General features: G+C 48.7%; 1 protein-coding gene across 1 annotated transcript in view; it reads right to left on the bottom strand.

Annotated features, from left to right (window-relative positions):
• Positions 1–4,286: 4,286 nt before the first annotated feature.
• Positions 4,287–19,470, bottom strand: part of SLC15A1 (solute carrier family 15 member 1) — a 29,942-nt gene continuing 14,758 nt past the window's right edge. Inside the window, exons 10-23 of the mRNA XM_058670937.1 lie at positions 18,388–18,474; positions 17,753–17,842; positions 16,814–16,858; positions 16,665–16,697; positions 16,495–16,583; positions 15,995–16,076; positions 13,325–13,444; positions 11,974–12,117; positions 10,218–10,267; positions 7,701–7,808; positions 7,470–7,578; positions 6,774–6,917; positions 5,679–5,786; positions 4,287–4,889 (exon numbers count right to left, since the gene is read on the bottom strand). Coding sequence (XP_058526920.1) covers positions 4,698–4,889; positions 5,679–5,786; positions 6,774–6,917; positions 7,470–7,578; positions 7,701–7,808; positions 10,218–10,267; positions 11,974–12,117; positions 13,325–13,444; positions 15,995–16,076; positions 16,495–16,583; positions 16,665–16,697; positions 16,814–16,858; positions 17,753–17,842; positions 18,388–18,474 — 1,401 coding nt within the window. The 3' untranslated portion in view covers positions 4,287–4,697. The remainder of the gene's footprint in view (positions 4,890–5,678; positions 5,787–6,773; positions 6,918–7,469; positions 7,579–7,700; positions 7,809–10,217; positions 10,268–11,973; positions 12,118–13,324; positions 13,445–15,994; positions 16,077–16,494; positions 16,584–16,664; positions 16,698–16,813; positions 16,859–17,752; positions 17,843–18,387; positions 18,475–19,470) is intronic.

Here is a 19,470-nt window from a genome sequence, read left to right as displayed (position 1 = left end):
GGGCAGTTGGTGTTTCCTGAACACTAAGGATGACCGTTGCTGGATGAAGAGGGCCCTGCCACTGGATGGTGATGAGGGTTACCACGAGTGCCGCCGGACCGTCCTCTCAAAAAGGGTGATCATGGCGCTTTCCCTTGTGTGTTTTTCGACTTCATCCATTCATCCATTCACCATCCAGCCACACACCTGACAGCCTGCAGTCCTCTGCTGCCCAGAGCCAGGGCCCAGGGGTGTCGCTTGCCTCACCAGTGTGGCCCCAGTCTTGTGTCCTGAGCTGGCAGCCCCTGCAGGTGCAGCGTTGGCCCCTGTCCTTCCCCATGGCATTGCGGGCGGTGGGACCTGCCAGGGCACCCTTGGCAATGGGAGCATTGGCCAGTCCGGCCAGGGAGGGCTGCAGCAGCATCTCTGAGAAGGGGAAGGGTCGGTTCTCCTTGGAGGCAGTGTTTCAGAGACTCTGCTGCTGGGCACAGCACCTCTTCTCCCTGAGGTAGGCCTGGGCTGGGAGCGGGGTGTCCATCCTGGGGCTCACAGGGACAGCTGTCCCCACAGCTTCTTTGCTGTGTTCCTCCACTGGAGAGGCAGAGGGAGAGAGATCTTCCATCTGAGGGTCCTCCCCCCAAATGCCAGGACTGAGCCAGACCTGAAACCAGGAGTCTGGCTCTCTACCTGGGTCTCTCATGTGGGTGGCCGGGTCTCAAGTGCTTGAGCCATCACTGCCACCTCCTAGGCTGTATTACCAGGAAGCAGGGTTAAAAAAAAAATCGCTCTCTGATACAGGGTGCAGGCAGCCCAACTACCTGTGGCACACACTTGCCCCTCCAGCAGCCTCTTTGCCCTTACTCTGTTCTGCAACCTGGGACATCATAGGTTTGCTTCCAGACTGTTGGAAGAGATGGGAGGTACTTGTCTCTGCCAGATAGGCTTCAGTTCAAGCCGTGGCTCAGCTGGTTGCTAGGTACACAGCATTGGCAAGTTACACATGGGCTACTCTTGTCTCTAAAATGGGGGTAAATAAAACCTTCCTTGGTGGTGTTATAAGGATTAAGGCTAGGGCCCAGTACAGTGGCACTGTGGCTAAATCCTCACCTTGAACATGCCAGGAGTCCATATAGGCACTGGTTCGTGTCCTGGCTGTTCACTTCCCATCTAGCTTTGTGCTAGTGGCCTGGGAAAACAGTGGAGGACAGCCCAAGGCTGTCTGTACCCACATGGGAGACTTGGAAAAACCTCCAGGCTCCTGGCTTTAGATAAACTCAGCTCTGGCAGTTGTGGCCACTTGGGAAGTGAGCCAGCAGATGGAAAATCTTTCTGTCTCTCCTCTCTGTAAACCCTTTCAATTAAAACAAAAAGATTAAGGCGAGTGAACTCACCACATCCACTGAATGTTGGCAGCGAGAGGTGGCTGTGTGATGGTGGGCATGGCCAGGGGCAGGTGACTTGGTATCCTTGTGGCTCTCCCTTCTGTGAAATGGGAAAGCTCTGCCCGGGCCTCCTGATGCCCCTTCAAGAGGAAGGAGACCCCGTTCCCATCTGTACACAAGGTGTGCCCCATGGTTTGGATGTCTGGAGTGTGCCAGTTGCCCTCAGACTCCAGCTGGGCTGGAGTCTGTGCAGTGGATGTGGAGGACGAGAACTGTTCTATTGCAGGCAGGGCTGCAAGCAATTTCCTGGTGCATGGCAGGGCCTGGCGGATGTCTTTGCAACCAGCTGAAGGGAGTTCCACCTCCCTTTGCATGGATACCCACACCCACCCCCGCTGAGAATTCTGTAATCTATTCAGGCATTGTTTGCTGCTGCAGGGTTGGTGTTTACTATCAATGTGGAGGTTGATGTTGCTGATAATGTCTTGCAAAATGGCCTTTTACAATTCTTGCTGTCTCTGTCCCTGCTGCCCCATTGACCTTACTCTAATCAAGGGATCTCTATTTAGGGTTTCTTTCATTCTTTCCTTGATCTTTAGGTCCTTCCTTCTTGCATTTCCTCCCTTAACTGATTCAAGATTAAGTTGTAGAATGAGGGTTGTATAGGAATGTGTTACTGACTGATATGCACTGTCTATTGAGAGTTTTAAGGTGAAACAAATGGCAGAATTATCATTGGAAACACCCACTTGACCGTGTGCCAGAGCTTGTGACTGCTTCTGTATAAAGGGGAGTTTTCTTGCATTGTCCATTATGATCATCAAATTGTAGTGATCCATTTCTTTCCTCTTGACGCCTACTCCACACACCCTTCTGAACTCAGCTGCAGCTGGACACGGGCACAGCTGTGAGGTGCCAATCTCCGGGCGCTGCCTATTCCACAGGAGAGGAAGTGAGCTCTGGAAGATGGAGAGCTGCTCACAGTTGCTCCGGATCGGGGTGTTTCGTGAGGGTTGTGGTTGGTGCTGTCTGGAGTGAAGCAGCATATACAGAGTGCTCGTGTTTGAAATTCCTCTAATGCACAAGGTGTAAATGAGATGAAGCCATCTCAGGAGGCAGAAGTCAGTCCTTCCCACTGGAGTCGGGGAATCAGCCATGTTCGAGTCATACTTGTAGTCACTGCCAACAGTTTATTCAGTTTTCTGCTTTTTCCAGTTCACTCTTTGCAGCCCAAGAGGTTCCAATCATCTGCTTAACAGAGAGGGCAACCACAAACTGGGGGGTGGAACAGGAGACAAGACACTTGCAGAGTTTTCAGGCTAGGAAAACCAGACACTGTGGTAGGCCAAGGTGGAGCAACGGGAGATTGTTAGGCTGTTATGAGAGCGTGGAGCAGGGGTACAGCCTCATGGGGTAGGGACGGTGGATGGGAGAATTCTTGGGACAAGGGGCCAGAAAATGAAGAGCAGTTAGCCAAGGGGAGGGCTGGAGGCAGTACTCAGGAACGAAGTGTCTTGCATGCCAGCCATGAGAAGAAGCTTGGTGCTGATGGGTTGAGACTGGGTGCAGAGAAAGGAAATGAGTCCAAGGCAAAAAAGAACCCCATGGACTGAGTGATTTCTGACTTGAAGCAGAGGCTAGAAAATGTGCTCAGCCAAGACTGATCATCCTTGGGGGGCTTCTGCTATCCCCCTTCAGAGCAGCCTCCACGGTACAGTGCTGCGCTTTGCACCCTAAGCTTCTCCGAGGTGAGACCTGGGCTGTCCCTCCTAACACAGGGCCAATGTTAATCCTCAGAGGTGTGTAGGAAGAGGCTGGAACTGCCACATGGTGGAGTCTGGCTGGGTCTGACACCTGCAGTGGTGAAATGATGCTCTAGAGATGGGCTTTTAGCATAGTGGTTAAACCCCCACTCAGGATCCCCACGTTACACGTTAGCATGTCTGTGCTACAGTCCCAGCTCCACACCTGGTGACGGTCTCCGTTCCTGACTCCCTGCCACCCATATGAGACCTGGATTAAATTCCCAACCCCTGGCAGTGGCCTGCTCCACCCCCAGCCATTGAAAACCTCTGGAAAATAAACCAGCAGAAGAGACCCCCCTCTGTTCCTGTCTCAAATAAACACATAAGTGTCTAACATGCACAGAATGAATTAGGCTGCACGTGCTTACGATGTCTTAGAAGGCCCTTTCCCTCAAGCAGAGAAGAGCTTACACATATGAGCTGGTATGCACACCTGCCCAGAGAATAAAAGAGAAATCTTTCCCTGGGAAAGATAGAACCAAGAAACAAACTTTGATGTTTCGTGTGCTTGGCATTTATCACGTATGGACACTGCTTTTGTTAATGTTTCTATCAGAGGAAAGCTACATGAGCAGGTGCTGATTTTGTGGCCAGATAGCAGGTCAGGTAGCTTATACTCTACTCCAAGACACAGAGACACTCTCAAGAACAGATTTGATTTTATTCCATCAAAACTGAAACCAACAAACACATAAAATTCTTTACTGGCCTTTTTCCAAGTGGTCCCGTTGAGTTATACACAATTCACAAAGAGACAGGAGTGGAAAAATCAAAACAAAACCTCAAAGTCAAGGTTATCGGTACCATTCTAACACCTGGAAATTCAACTTTTTTCTTGTCTTAAAGATTTATTTAATTTTTATTGTAAAGTCAGATACATAGAGAGGAGAGACAGAGAGGAAGATCCTCTGTATGCCAATTCACTCCCCAAGCGGCCGCAATGGCCAGAGCTGTGCCGATCCGAAGCCGGGAACCAGGAGCCTCCTCCGGGTCTCCCATGTGGGTGCAGGATCCCAAGGCTTTCGGCCATCCTTGACTGCTTTCCCAGGCCACAGGCAGGGAGCTGGATGGGAAATGGGGCTGCCGGGATTAGAACTGGTGCCCATATGGGATCCTGACACATTCAAGGCGAGGACTTTAGCTGCTAGGCTACTGTGCCGGGCCAGAAATTCAGCTTTGGTATTGCCTCCTGGCTAAATTAACATTGTCCTTATGAGTGCTAGAACACAAATACAGAGCTTTGTTCAAAATTAAGTTAGCCCAAAATGACATCATTTGTAGGATGGAGAAGGAGTTAGACGTGGCGTGCGCTGTCAATTTTGTAAAATGTATGTGTTTTAAACAAGACTTTAAACCAGGTTTCTTTCAGAGTTTGGATTTGTGGATAGCTGTCTAGAACACAGTTTTCTTGGTTTAGTTCACAGTTCTGGAGTCTTCCCCTTTGGAGGCCATCCAGGGCATGTCCTGCACGCCAGCACCAAGGTCAGAGGGCACGCTGGGCGCCGTCCATCCTCTGCTGGCGCCCCAAGCCTCACAATGGTGTCTGGGAGACGGACTCCAGCGTGGAACGGAGCTCGTTGTTTTCTAGATGCTTTTTCTTTTCATCCTTATCAAACTGCGCCTCCACCTCGGCAGGATTGACGTACGTATAGAAGCGAGCCATGATGGCGAATATGACACAGACCACCAGCAGCAAGGCAGCGAAGAGCACATATTCGGCCCACTTAGGAGTCGGAGTTGGTGCAAGGACGGAAACAAGAAAGGGCGTGTTAGGGGCAGCCTGCACGTGTGTTTGCTTGCTATGTCCAGACAGAAGGTACTTTGAACTTAAACTTGTGTGGCATGTTGCTGGGCCAACACACAGTGTTCCCTGCATGTCCAAGTCAACAGTAGACAGATAACTTTTTTTCCCCTCTAACAGTACTGGGGTTTACCAACACCAGCCTTTTGAAAAAAGGAAACTTCTGAAAAGTCCAAGCCACAGGACACATTGCTGGTCCTTAGGGCAAGGGGGCCAGGAGAATGTTAAGCCATATCCTAGAAGGGAAAAGAATGTGCTGGACGCGGCCAAGACAAGACCCCTTAAGTTCATGAGCATGTGGCATAAGTCTATCCTCCAAGGGCACCTGTTGCAGGAAATGATGGAGCTGATGGGGCCACCAGCCTTTCCCAGGGTCACCCAGGCCACGGTGCTGAGGAAGGAGCAGCTAGAAGGCTGTCATTTAATTTTAGATAGAATGATCGCACCCACCTCCAGAATGATTTGTACTTCAGGTGTTATGGAAGTTTCTGGATAACGGGCTTGGTTAGGAGCTGTTAAGCTGCATCCATTGATGTAAGCCACGTTAGGGTATGTGTGTGCTAACCCAGTCTCACTACTTCATTTGTCAGTTGCCCACCGAATGTCACCAAATAGAAATAAGCAGAGTCAGTCACACCTCCCTGACTCGCCTGTCCCCAGTGACCACGTCAAGGGCTGACAGGTAAGACAAAGGTGCACACAGATTCTTACCTGTTCGTTGATCTGGCTTGCCCCGGCCACGATAAGCACAATGATGTTGCCAATAGCCACGGTCAACTGCCAGCCAGCCTGCAGCACCGACTTCATGTTGGAAGGAGCCTGAGGGGGCGAAGCACAGTGCATCCCAGGAAATCTGCACCTCAGGCAAGCTGCGCTCAGCGCTCTACTCTCAAAATGCTGTGTCAAGTCAGGTCAGTCTCAATACCCAAGGGGTCGTCATGGGGTACCAAGGCCCCCAGAGACTCACGTCGCATGTACAAGACATGCGTCTGCACAACCACGCAGCTCTTGGGCTTGCCCTCTGGAGCTCGCGCAGCTGTCCTCTTGACTAAGTGGATGTACCCTCTGCCGCGCACATTCAGTGCGCAGGGAAGGCGCTCAGCAGTGCCACGCATGCAGCATGTCCTTCTGCCACAGGGAGGCGCCACCTGGCCTGCAAGTTTGCTGCCCCACAACCGGGCATCCCATCATCTATTCTTCCTAGACAGTGAGTTCATCTCAGAAATGGATCATCCGGCTCTCCTTTGCTTTCTTTACCCCAAAAGTGGGAGGTGTTTACCATTGTTAGGGAACAAATATAACTACAGTTTTGACAAGGCTGTGCAGAAAGTGCATTTGGCTATCAACACAAGCTGCCTTGTGAATATACTTAAAAGCAATAATGCTTTGGAACTAATCCTTCAGACAAGCTCTGGTGTGTGTTCTGGGAGCTACCTGAGAGCTAACAAGAGACAGACACATCCCGCACGAAAGCACTTGTGTGAGCGGCTGGCACATTGGGGTTGTTTGGGAATGGGCCTCTTCTGGCCCAGAAGACCAGAAGTGATCATGAACACAGCCTGCATAGGATTTGAAATCTCTAATGTGTGGACTGTAGGGCTACAGTCACAGCTGCCGAAGAGCAAACAGAGACACATTTGGTGGAGATGGTGGGTCTCCAAGAAGGTGTTCTGCAGAAGATGCAGAATGTTCTCTGGAATTCTCTAAAGGCACAAGGGTGCCACGATCCCGGATTTCCACGGAGTTCCCGCGGTATTTTAGGAAGGCAGGGGTAGAGCCAAGGGGCAGCTGGAACGACCGAGATACCTGCGAGTAGGAGAACTCCAGTCCCGTGATGGAAAAGACCACCTCGCCAGAGGTGAGGAGGAAGTACTGAGGGATCTGCCAGGCCATGTTGACTGTGTTGGGGGCAATGTCCTCAAAGTGCGTCACCTGGGGACAGCCGTCCGCCTACAGCAACAGGGCAGAACGGGGAGAAGCGGAAAAGCTCAAGTTGAGAGAACACAACCAGCAATTCTTCAAAGCAAATCAGGTTTTTACCTTCTAGGATTCTATCCATCACACGAGTACATACTTTAACTGCAAATACACTTGCAATGGGACGGCTTGGGGAATGCGCAGTCACTGAATTCTCCTCTTAAATAACAGAGTAGATTGGAGATCGGATTTGTTTAAAATGTCACCATCTTTTTAAGTGATAAGGTCTTAAAGTCCAAGTTAGTGATCTCTAAGAAAGCATCTGATACTGGCCAACATTTAGTCTGAGTAAGTCAGCCTGTTTAATTTTAAATTCTAGCAGTTCACTTGAGTCTGATGTTAAAGACTGAGCGAATGGTCAGATGAATTCCCACCGTGTTTAAAATAAAGCTTCAGCAGCACGTATACTAAAACACAGCTACTAGGATTAGTCTAGTTAGAGCATAGGCGTGTCCTGGAGGGGGCGCTGTGAGGGCCCCCGCGGGGAGGCTGGCGAAGACTGAGAGCATGATGGGCGCCACTGACCTGCTGGGAGACGAGGTAGGTATAGGCACTGCCATATCCCAGGGAAGGTGATTCAAAGTCACGGTTGCATTGCTCGGAGATGCTCGGTGAGTTTATGGTGAAGGTTTTTCTGTTACAAGAGACCATCACCGGTTAACGAACTTGGTATTTAAAAAGCCACACTGTGTTTTTTCACAAAAAGAACTTGGAAGTCTTGAGCCTTGGAGCCATGTGTCTGGTACAAATACTCACCGGCCCGAGGTAAAAAATTGATACTCGCTGGCATTGTGGCTGTTGATGTTTTCATAGACATTCCCACCCATCGTGACACTGATGATGCTGTTGTAAGAGTTTACAAACCTAAAACAGAAAGCCATGTGTCTTGTCAGTGGGCAGGGCAATCGTTTGTGCAAGGCCACAGAGCACGCACGTGAGGCTGGTCTGTGCTCTCTCCCGAAGGGATTGAAAGATGCCCTCAGAAGGGTTCTAGAGCAAAGTTAGGAACCCTAGGCTTGCCCTTCAGTCTCATCAGAACCCAGCTGAAAACAACCGATTCAACAACGTGTGCACATGCCAGGTACTGTTCTAAATACTTTGCAAGACCATCTAGTTGGATCACATTTGGGGATATTAAAGAGGGACTGATAAGGGTTTTGATTGCTTCCCTCTTCTCTGTGGTAAGTCACAGCCCTCAGAGGGTAGAGATCTGTGTGACCCTGGAGTACTAAGCGACCAGCACCCAGCTCGGCCCTGGCAAGGTTCCTGAGTATGCCTGGGTCCTCGGTCCCAAGGCTTCCATTCTTGGCCAAGGCCCCTTGGCACGGATAGGTGTGGAGAGTGTGGGCAATTAGAGACCTGATTCTCACATCTTTCAGGTCATGGAGGATCCCAACTCATACTTTCCTGGGGGAAAAGGAGGATGTTGCCCCAAAAAAACCAACTGATTCTTTCTTATCCAAGGAGTGAGGGCTTATAGCAAAGAATCCAACTTAGAACAAGAATTCTAATGTGTACATTTAAGTAGCGTGAAGAATAATTTAACATTTACATTCAACATATGGTCAAGTTTTATCAGCTTTGTGGCAACAAGTGACATTGGTCAAATTCTAGCTATTAGGTGGAAAGCCCTAGGAATAGACTCAAGCTCAGAAGTCCCGGAGCACTGCTGCTGCAGTGTGATGGTGATTAATGCCGAAAGGGAAACTTGACTTGGGTCAACTCAAGCTTTAATATTCACGTCTAATTAATACTCACAGTTCTCCAAGTTGTAAGAGTTGCCTTTGTCAAACAATCAGATCACTCACTCAAAAGGAGTTGAGCAGGCACAGGATGAGATTAGATAAAAGATTAGTGGGCCTAGGGCCTGGCTTTATAACTCAGAAGGTGCAGACTGCAAATGCCTCCTGCTGTAACACATGGAGACCAATCCATCTCGGGGCTGGTGGGTGAGGAAAACATACAGAACCATCTGCGCGCTGTGCCTGAGGACCGCGTTTCACAGGAACACAGAAGGAACACAGGAACACACTGCAGGAGTTCCGGCAGGTGAGGACAGCAACTCGTCTACCGCCTTCTCACAGTCTGGATCAGGGGCAGGAGCCCCAGGATTGAAGGCCAAGGTGACTCGGAGGGTGAGGGCAGGAGAGAGGCAGGACAGAGCAAGCTCTTCAGAGACTGACAAAGGCTAGATACTCGTAGCCCTTCTCCATCTTTGAAAAGCAGCCCTATCCTGCTCCATTTATGTGTTCCACCCTCTTAAAAGCATGCAGTTCAGTGAGTGTAGCATACCCACAGTGTACCCATCTTAGCAATCTAATTCTCACCACTCCAAAAGCAAACATCACACCATTAGCAGCCACCTCCATTCCTTTCTCCCCTCCAGCCCATAGCAATCAACAACCTGCTATTTCATTTAAATGGAAGCATCATCCAGGTCTCCTTCCTAGGCAGCAGGGGTCCCAACCATTAGCTACCACCTGATACTTCCAGGGTGCTGGGATCAGAAGTGGATCCAGCAGCCGAACCCAAGCACTCCATCATAAGATGCGGACATGCCAAGCAGGGTCTCAGCTGCCGCCCCTCAGCTTCCCCCAGCATGCTGTTCTTGAGGTCTGTTCATACAGACCACTTTTCTGCACATTTTGTCTTGGTAATGTCACCATGAGCATCCACATTCAAGCTTTAGTGTGGACACAAGCCTTCATTTCTTTTGCTGTTGCTGAGTTATATGGTATTAGCATTTTAAGAAACTTTTTCCAAGTAGCTGTTTCATGTTTTATTTCCTCCAGCAGTGTGCATTGTAAAAATTCTAATTTATTTGCATCCTCAAGAATATATGGAGTGCTCTCTCTCTCTCTCTCTCTCTCTCTCTCTCTCTCTCTTTAATGTCAGCACCCAGTAAGTCTGCAGTGGCTTTTTATTTTCTTTCAGTTTCCATTTCCGTCATGCAACAATGAGCACCTTTCCACGTTTTGGACCATTTGTGTCCTTTCTGAGGGGGAGAAAATTCCCTCTATTCCTGTTTGCTGAGGGTTCTTATTAAGAATCAATGGTGAAATTTCATCAACTATTTCTTCTGCACCAAGTAACAAGATAAAGTATATTTTCTTCTTTAGTTTATCAAGATGATGGAATCTATTAATGCTTTTGTTTTAACAGTGAACCAGCTTTACAATCTTAGGACAAACCCAGATTCTCATTTCACGCCCGTGTTGCCGCTGCACTTCCAAGAGAAGCTGGCATCACTGACGTGTGAAGAAGTACACCTACCTGATTCCATTTTCTCCTTTGTCTGACTTCTGGATGAGGCCATCATTGACCTGAGAGAGGAAACAGTTTTGTAAAAGATTTCCAGCATCAGCGTGGCAGGACTGGATCCAACATTTACACCTTTTGAAGACAGTGATCCTGACAGCTGTCCTAACAGCTGGGGCACCATGATCACGTTGGGACAGCTCCATGTACTCGGCCCTGATATTCCTTCGATTGTCCATGGACTTATCAAGCAGTGCTCTCTAAGAATGAGAACAAGCCACAGAAGCTCCCTGCGGAAGCATTCCCAGCGGCCTTCGTGGCATACTGCAGTTCTGTCGCCACTCACTTCATTTCATTTTACGACTCTAATATTCGGTTTAACTACACCCATGGAGCTTCTTTTTTGTACAGAAGTATTTATTTGTTTGGAAGTTAGAGCTACAGGAAGAAGCAGGGGCAGAGAGAAGGAGAGGGAGAATCTTGCATCTGCTGGCTCACTCCCCACGTGGTTTCAACAGCCAGGGTTGCTAGACCATTGCCAGGAGCCAGCAGCTTCTGTTGGTCTCCCAGGAGAGTATAGGGGCCCAAGGTCATGGGCCATCTTCTGCTGCTATTCCAGGCCTTTAGCAGGGAGCTGGATGGGGAAATAGAGCAGCCAGGACTCAAACTGGCATTCATATGGGATGTCGGTGTAGTAGGCAGCTTTACCTACTGTACCACATGCTGGCTGCATCAGAATGTCTTTATGTGCCAAGTGGCAGATGCAGACGTCAATATTCTGCCTTAAGACATCTAATATGTATTTTATGGCTTTTATCTGATATATCCAGTATATTTTTTTCAAAGTGCTCTAATTTTTTAATTACCCAGTACAAATTTTTAAAATTAACAAAGCTAAAGATATATTTAAAGCCTGTGAGAAAGTGTCTGAAAATGCACACATGTGATACATGCGGGGCGTGCATACACACATCACAACATATACAGAATTTTAATAGTTTAGGTGGGCCCAGCACGGTAGCCTAGCGGCTAAAGTCCTTGCCTTGAATGTGCCAGGATCCCATGTGGGTGCTGGCTCTAGTCCCGGCGCCCTGCACCCCCGTGTGAGAACCAGAAGCGCTCCTGGCTCCTAGCGTCTGGCTTCGGATCGGCACAGCTCCAGCTGCTGCAGTCACTTGGGGAGTGAACCAACAGATGGAAGATCTTCCTCTCTGTCTCTCCTCTTCTATATACATATCTGACTTTACAATAAAAATAAATAAATCTTAAAAAAAAAGTTTAGGATCCAGGATTGTGGCATAGCAAATTAAGCCAACACCCATGAGGCCAGCATCCCATATGGATGCTGGTTCTAGTCCTGGCAGGTTGTACTTCCAATCCAGCTCCCTCCATAACCTAGGAAACCAGCTGAGAATGGCACAAGTACCCACGGGAGAGACCTGTGACACTCCTGGCTCCCGGCTGGCCCAGCCTTGGCTACTGTGGCTATTTAGGGAGTGATTCAGTGAATAGAAGATTCTTTCTTTCTCTTTTATCTTCTCTCTCCAAAGCTCTGTGTTTCAAATAAAGAAATCAATTTTTAAAAAGTTAAACAAATGGTAGCTATTCTTACAGATTACTGGAAATTGGAAATCAAATGACTTACATTCTTCAAGAAGGAAAAAACTGAGGTTTATTTATAATGTCCGACGACACAGTGGTAAAATACAGTCATACAAGAAAAAAACATCCCAAACAGCCAAGAGTCGCCTACGGGTGCTCAGCCACTTACCACTGTATAGTTACTGGGGGCCCACACCAGGAGAGTGTGCCGCTGGCCTGGCTCGAAGTCATGTATTACTGTGGTGTTTTGGGATCCAGAAGAAATGGTTATGTTTGGCAGTGTGTTTGCATCAAAAGTCATAAACTCTCTGGTCTAGAGATGGAGGGAAAGAGACACAGTTAACACCAGAGGCTTGTACTGCACTGTGCGTGCAGTTGAACATTACATGATGCTCCAAGCTTTCAAGTTCATGTTCACTCACATCCCACAATGCATTGGTATAACTTGGCATTTATTTGCCTGAGCTAAACACCCACCCTGATGGGCTTTGTCATTAACTTTTTCATATGACCCCCAGAATGAAGCTCTTCAAGTGTTTTTGTTTTTATTTAGTTTTATGAAGAGAAGCATTTTGGAAATGATTTCTAACATGGGCAAAGCAATATCCCTGGTGCAGATCAATACTGGCTTCAGTCTGGTGAGCTCTAAGGTGGTGGTTCTCAGCCATGGCTGAACCAGTTAAATCCAAGCATCTGGGTTGTGGGATCTGGTTATCAGAATTTGCAAAGTCCTCCAGATGATTCCAATATGGACATCAAGTGAGAACCGACACTCCAGAACAGTGGCCACCCATAACGGGGCTTTCTGCTCTTGGTACTGTGATGTTTGGGCCAGAATACTATTGAGCAAGGCTGTACCCCAGCATCCCTGGCTTCTGGAGTATGCCCACCACATACTCCAAGTTATAAAAACATCATTTTTCTGGAGAATGCCAAATACCCCTTGTGGGGAACAAACCTATGGGCATGGTTCCCCACACATTCGACAGCTTTCCAGACCTGGTGAGGCCCAGCCTGCCTCTTAGCAAACTCCTCGGTTGACCTGCAGGCCTGGGGAAGCTGGACACCACACTAATAAAGAGAGTGAGACCAGGGGCCAGCATCGTTGACACAGAGGATCAAGATGCCCCCTTGGAACACTGGCTTCTCATAGAGGCAGCAATTTGTGTCCTGGCTGCTCCACTTCCGGGCTTGGGAAAAGCATCGGAAGATGGTTCCTGCCTCCCACACAGAAGACTCAGATGAAACTCCTGGCTTCTGGATTTACTCTGGCTCAGCTTGGCTGTCACAGCCAACTAGGAGTGAACCAGCAAACGGAAGAGCTCTCTGTCTTTCCTTGTCTCTGTAACTTTGCCTTCCAAATAAACAAATCTTTTTAAGCAAGTCAGAGAGACAGAACGAAGCCCTTCACAGTCAGGCTGGTCTCGGATAGACGCAAGGAGCAAACGAATCTGCCTCTCCAAAAGCACTTCTAGTTCAGATCAGAGGACAGAGGGAAGGGTGCGCTTGCTGCTACTTACTTGAGACAACTGGCCGACCGGCACCGTTTCTCCAGGAAACGATATTGTCATGTCCTCAGTTCCTATATTCAAAACGTTAATTTGGACTTCATTGGCTTTGGGGAAGACTGGCAGAGTTTTCTGAGTGAAAGAAAAATGACAGTGAGCCCTTCAGCATGGCATTGAGGTCAACCTGCCCCAGGCCCTGGAGTCACCTTCTCTCGGGCCATCAAAAGTTGTGAGGGTGGAGAAATGACCCCCGTGTGCAGCCCTGCTCCCACCCGATACCTGATAGTCACTTACATCATGCAAGCCACGGGAAAAGCTACTGGTGCAGAAATGGAAGTCATCGGAAAGAAGCTGCCCTTGCGCTTATGTAGCTGGCCCTTCTCCAAGGCAAAGAAAGCTAGAATAGGAAGCTCGGGGCCTGAGAGGGTCAAGGCTACCCACAGCCCACCTGAGCAAGCCGCACTGCTCTCCAATGCCTGAGCCCCGGACCTGCTGCTCCGCCACCCCTTCCGCAGTGCTCCAGTGCTCCATGCGCCTTCACTGCCCTGCTTGCCTTAGGTCTGCGGTGTGTCTCTCAACCCAGTGCCTCGGGGGCAATCTGCACCTCCTTTGGTATATAATCCCCTTTTCCTCAAATTTGGCCTGGCACAGGACAGAGTGAGCACATGCTCATGCCCAGGTTTGGTCACAATAGCCAGGTGTTTGTGGACAAACTCCCAAACAACCTGTGGTTGGTCCATTCAAGGGAGGGAGCTCCTGGATCCTGGCTTCGATTGGTTGAACTCCAGCTGCTGCAGCCACTTGGGGTGTGAACCAGTGGATGGAAGATCTGTCTCTGTCTCTCCTCTCTGTATATCTGACTTTCCAATAAAATAAATAAACAAATCTTATGAATATTCACTTATGAAATTCAAGCACAACAACCTGAGTGAAATAAGCCAGACACACAAACATTCCATGATTCCATTTCCATGGGTTGCCTAGGACAGTCACATCCACAGAAGTAGGAAGTAAAATGGGGGTTCCCATGGATGGGGGGTGGAGATGGGGAACTGCTCTGTAAGGAACACAAAGGCTCCATTTAATACAGTGGAAAATTCTGGAGATATTGACATAACAATGTGCACATGATGGGCCCGGCAGCGTGGCCTAGCGGCTAAAGTCCTCGCCTCGAAAGCCCCCGGGATCCCATATGGGCGCCGGTTCTAATCCCGGCAGCTCCACTTCCCATCCAGCTCCCTGCTTGTGGCCTGGGAAAGCAGTTGAGGACGGCCCAATGCATTGGGACACTGTACCCGCGTGGGAGACCTGGAAGAGGTTCCAGGTTCCCGGCTTTGGATCGGCGCAGCACCAGCCCGTTGTGGCTCACTTGGGGAGTGAATCATTGGACGGAGGATCTTCCTCTCTGTCTCTCCTCCTCTATGTATATCTGGCTGTAGTAAAATGAATAAATCTTTAAAAAAAAAACCAATGTGCACATGTTGAACACTACCTTTACAAGTGGTTAAAATGGAAAAGCCTGGGCCCGACACGATAGTGTAGTGGTTAAAAGTCCTCGCCTTGAATGTGCCAGGATTCCATATGGGCGCCGGTTCTAATCCCGGCAGCCCCACATCCCATCTAGCTCCCTGCCTGTGGCCTGGGAAAGCAGGAGAGGATGGCCCAAAGCCTTGGGACCCTGCACCTGCATGGGAGACCTGGAAGCAGCTCCTGGCTTCTGGCTTTGGATTGGCTCAGCAATAGCCATTACGGCTGCTTGGGGAGTGAACCATCGGACAGAAGATCTTCCTCTCTGTCTCTCCTCCTTTCTGCATATCTGCCTTTCTAATAAAAATAAATAAATCTTTTTAAAAAATGGAAAAGCCTGTGTCACATCTATGGTGAGAGCTAGACATTTAGAAAATGTAAGAAAATTAAAAGAGGGGTGGGTGGTTAGAGACAAAGAAAAGAAAGACAAGGAGGGAGAGGCAGAGGAAGGGAAAGAGTCTGAGGTTCACTCTCACCTGCCTCACTTTCACCTCCTGCCCCACTCTCACGTCCTGCCCCACTTGTACCTCCTGCTCCACTCTCACCTCCTGGCCCACTCATACCCCCTGCTCCACTCTCCTCAGCCACACTCTCACCTGCCCCACTCTCACTTCCTGCCCCACTCTCGCCTCCTGCCACATTCTCTGCTCCTTCCTGACTTTCAGCTCCTATTCTGTTTCTAGGATCTGGTTTGGTCTCAGACTAGCAATATTAGGAGTCTGACTTATCCCACTGCAGGTTCCACTGTGAACTAGCATGGGAGCAATGGAATTTAAATGTGTTTTCCCACTCCAAAAGACAATTTGTACCTTTCTAATCAATGTTTGTTGGTGAGTGATCTAACTCTTCATCACATTTCCCAGGAGTCCAAATGCAAAAGAACCCAGTTTCTAAACTGCACGCCCCATTGTAAGCACGTGGTTGTGATTGCAAGCTATTTATGGCAACTTGCTGGAACAGGGAAGCCTACCCAATTGCCCCTGTTCCCCATCACAACCTTGAGTGGCTGCTGGCAACATGGGAGCCTCTTGGTCTTTGGTTCACGCTGTCACAAGGGTGGCCTGGCCTTCGCTGCTCTTGTGAGTGTCACAGAGAACTACTATTGCTGCACCTGCACCCACCCCGAGCCAGCCCTGGAGGGACGGGGGAACTCACATCAATTTCCACCTGCACGATGGTAGCTGCCACAAAGGCCATGGAAGCCAGGAACATGCCCACTGTCATCTTCTTCAGGGAGCTGAGAGGGACATGGAGAGAGCTCCATCAGTCTCCCCAGGAACTCACGCCTCCTGCCGCCCCCCCAGAACCAGCTGCCTGCACACACACAGACGTGAAGGTGTCTCCAGCACTGAAACTCGACAGACGAAGGGGGCTGAGTTTGCATTTGTGCATTTCATTTCTAGAAGCCACAGCTACCTGGGGTGGCAGCTGACATCTATGTGTTCAAGACAGCCTTTTTCAGAGAGGCCTTTCTAGACGACCATGAACAGCACTTTTGTCTTGGCCCAAAAACATTCGTCCAGTTTATTTCTTCAAACACTGCCCCTTCGTGCAGGTGGTGCTGCGTGCAGTGGAAGGCATGAGCTCACTGGCAAAGCCCTAGGGGGTCAAGGGAGCAGCGCCCCAACCCCAACCCCGACCCACAGGTCACCTACGTGAATTTCAAACCACATTTTGCAATCAGAGGGTACACCAAAATATCCACGATGGGGACCAGGATAATAATCAGGATGGTGTTCACCGTCTGTGGATGGAGCAGAGGCCACGTGACAATGTCTCCAAGGGGACCTTGGACTTGGAAAGCAACTTAAACATTCCCTCCTACCTGCATCTGATCCGGCTGGATCTCAAGGGCTCCCTAAAACAGAAGCAAAGGAGCCTGCTTAAACAAACACGAGGAAGAGGAGAAAAGGACTAAAAGAAAGGAGCTGTGAGAGAACCGGAAGGGAAAACACCCCAATCTCCCCAACTTACAATTTTCCCATTCATAGTCGTTGCTTGCAGTGTCCATCTGGAACCCTAAAAAACAAGAAAGCCTCCTCTATCATCTGGGAATGGGGGTTTCTCAGATTTACAAGTCAGTGGTGAATCCTTCGCAATCAGGAATAAAGTCATAAATGTCATGCGATTCAAATATCTCTTGAACCATCAGTTGCCCAGCTCCATTATGATACTGGGTTCAACGCCAGATAATGCAGTAGGTAAAAAGCAGCAACACAAGGCGAATGCTAGGTAGGAACAAACAAGTAGTGTTTCTGTGGCTCCTGGAGCACCAGACAGGACCAGGCGTTCTCAGGGATGCGCAAGGCAATGCAAAACCCAACTGAGAACGGCTGCAAAGCACAATCGGGCCTGCCAGGGGACAGTGGTCTCCTGTCCCCTAAGGGACTGAGTGCCAGTGGGCTTCACGGTTTCCATACACTTGATACAGCCTTGGCTGCCAGGCTAGGTGGGCCTGAAAGGGACCGTCCCAGACAGAGTGATGGGTTGAAATGTGGGTAGCCCACTGCAGGCAGCCTATTTCAGGGTAAAGTTGAGCCAGGCAAGCACTTGGGTCACCGGACATTTCCATGCAGATGAAGCCACCCCACCTGGTGGACATTCCCGGAGATTCACCACTGTCTGAGTTCGTAATATCCAACAGCTGTTGAGTGTTGGGGCTAAGTTCACTACAGCCTGGAAATGGGTTCTGAGGACGCCCTCAAAGGGTTAAGAGCTACTACCAAGTCACCCAACTGCTCAAAGCATCAACACAAAAAATTTTGAAGTACTCTTCTAAGTTCAGTGTGATCCAGCAACCACATAAGTGACCATAAAGCAGAAGCTGGAAGAGACTGCTATGAGGAGCTTCATCCAGAGGAGGGCCTTGGACACAGTCCTCCCCACATGAGCTTGCACGGTGTCTCCTGTTACCTGCTGATCGTACAAGGCCCAGAACATGGGCAGCGGGATGAACAGGAACAGAACCTTCGTCACCATCTTCACCTGCGTGATAAGGCGCTCCTGCAATTGGAATAACGGAGACCCACATCAGCTCCACTCCTGTCCCCCATGGCTTTCCATCCAGGGCCAAGCCGGAGAGGACACAGACTACTAGCAAGCATTTCTTAAAACAAAACAAAACAAACAAACAAAAAACCCCAGATATTTTTAGGCTACTTAACGTATGACTGGGAACATGTGTGTCAGAGGTAAAGGACTTGAGTTTCACTAAAGGTTAAGTTGCACTAAGTGTAAATCCCACTGTTGCCACCACTATCACCTAAACCATCTGTCTTCAACATTACAGGATCCCAATTACAGGTAAGCTAATCACAGATTGTATGGAAATGATGAAAAGCTATGAGAAAGTTACACTGTTTCCCAGATAAATTATACAAGTTGTTTACCAAGTTCTTCACAATTTCAAAAAAAACACACTCCCACACAGTGTATTTCACAAGCTAAGCCTGGTCAGGAGGCGACAGCTGTGCAGGTAGGCTTGGCACTCTGTCCTGAGATGTGGCAGGGCACCAAGTGTGGCGGCTGTGGCAGGAACAGTGACTTACATCGTATTTCTCCTTGGCCCAGTCCAGCCAGTGCTCCCTCTTTGGATACTGTTTACTGCGGTGCCGAAACCTGTTTTTGATGGCAAACTAAACGAAGGAAGAAGAATGACATTCAACACAGAATGAACTGCTTCATCAGGAAAATACATTTCAATCAAATCACCTATCCTGGGAAAATGCATTTGGGAGAAAAACAAAATACAAAATGGTAAAAACTAACATCATGGGAACACCTGGAGGGTATAACTGAAGTTTTCACTTCTAGTCTCTACAAGTGATTGAATTCGGGTAAACTGAGTCACCACCTTACTTTTTAAAAAATTTATTTTACTTTTTTAATTGGAAAGGCAGATACACAAACAGAGAAAGATCTTTGTTCGCTGGTTCACTCCCCAGATGACTGTAACAGCCAGAGCTGAGCCGATCCGAGGGAACCAGGAGCTGCTTCCGGGTTTCCCACATTGGTGAAAGGTCCCAAGGCTGTCCTCGACTGCTTTCCTAGGCCATAAGGAGGAAGCTGGATGGGAAATGAAACCGCTTCATGGTGTTATAAATTTCTATTTTTCTTCCTGTTGTTGATTTTGTATTGCGACTTTTCATTTAAGAGGGACGTGTGGTGACTGTGTAATGGAGACGATCATGTCCAGGTGTGAGGATGCAGAGCATTTCTACTTCCAGACCAAAGCTGGAGTACTAATGAGACTATCAGCTGCATCCTGACACTAGGACGCTGGACTCTCTGCCATTGTCCATGCCCACAATGATGAACATGTGACTGTTTATGAAGAGCTATGCCATAGTAATAATATAGGGGAATTTGGTGGGAGGAGGGGCTTGGGGAAGGGAACATGGGAAATCCCATGGCCTATGGAACTGTATCATAGAATGATAATAATAATTTTAAAAGAAGTTGAAATAAAATAAAAATTAAAGCAAACAAAAAAGAAAGTGGAGCAGCCAGGATATGAAACAGCGCCCATATGGGATCCCGGCACATGCAAGGTGAGGATTTAGCCACTAGGCTACTGCTCTGAGTCCACTCTCTAGATAATTTTTAAAATTTATTTATTTTCTTTTTCTGTG

Source organism: Ochotona princeps, chromosome 12, assembly GCF_030435755.1.
Source record: "Ochotona princeps isolate mOchPri1 chromosome 12, mOchPri1.hap1, whole genome shotgun sequence".
Classification (NCBI taxonomy): Eukaryota; Metazoa; Chordata; class Mammalia; order Lagomorpha; family Ochotonidae; genus Ochotona; species Ochotona princeps.
This window is presented reverse-complemented; position numbering and strand designations above follow the sequence as displayed.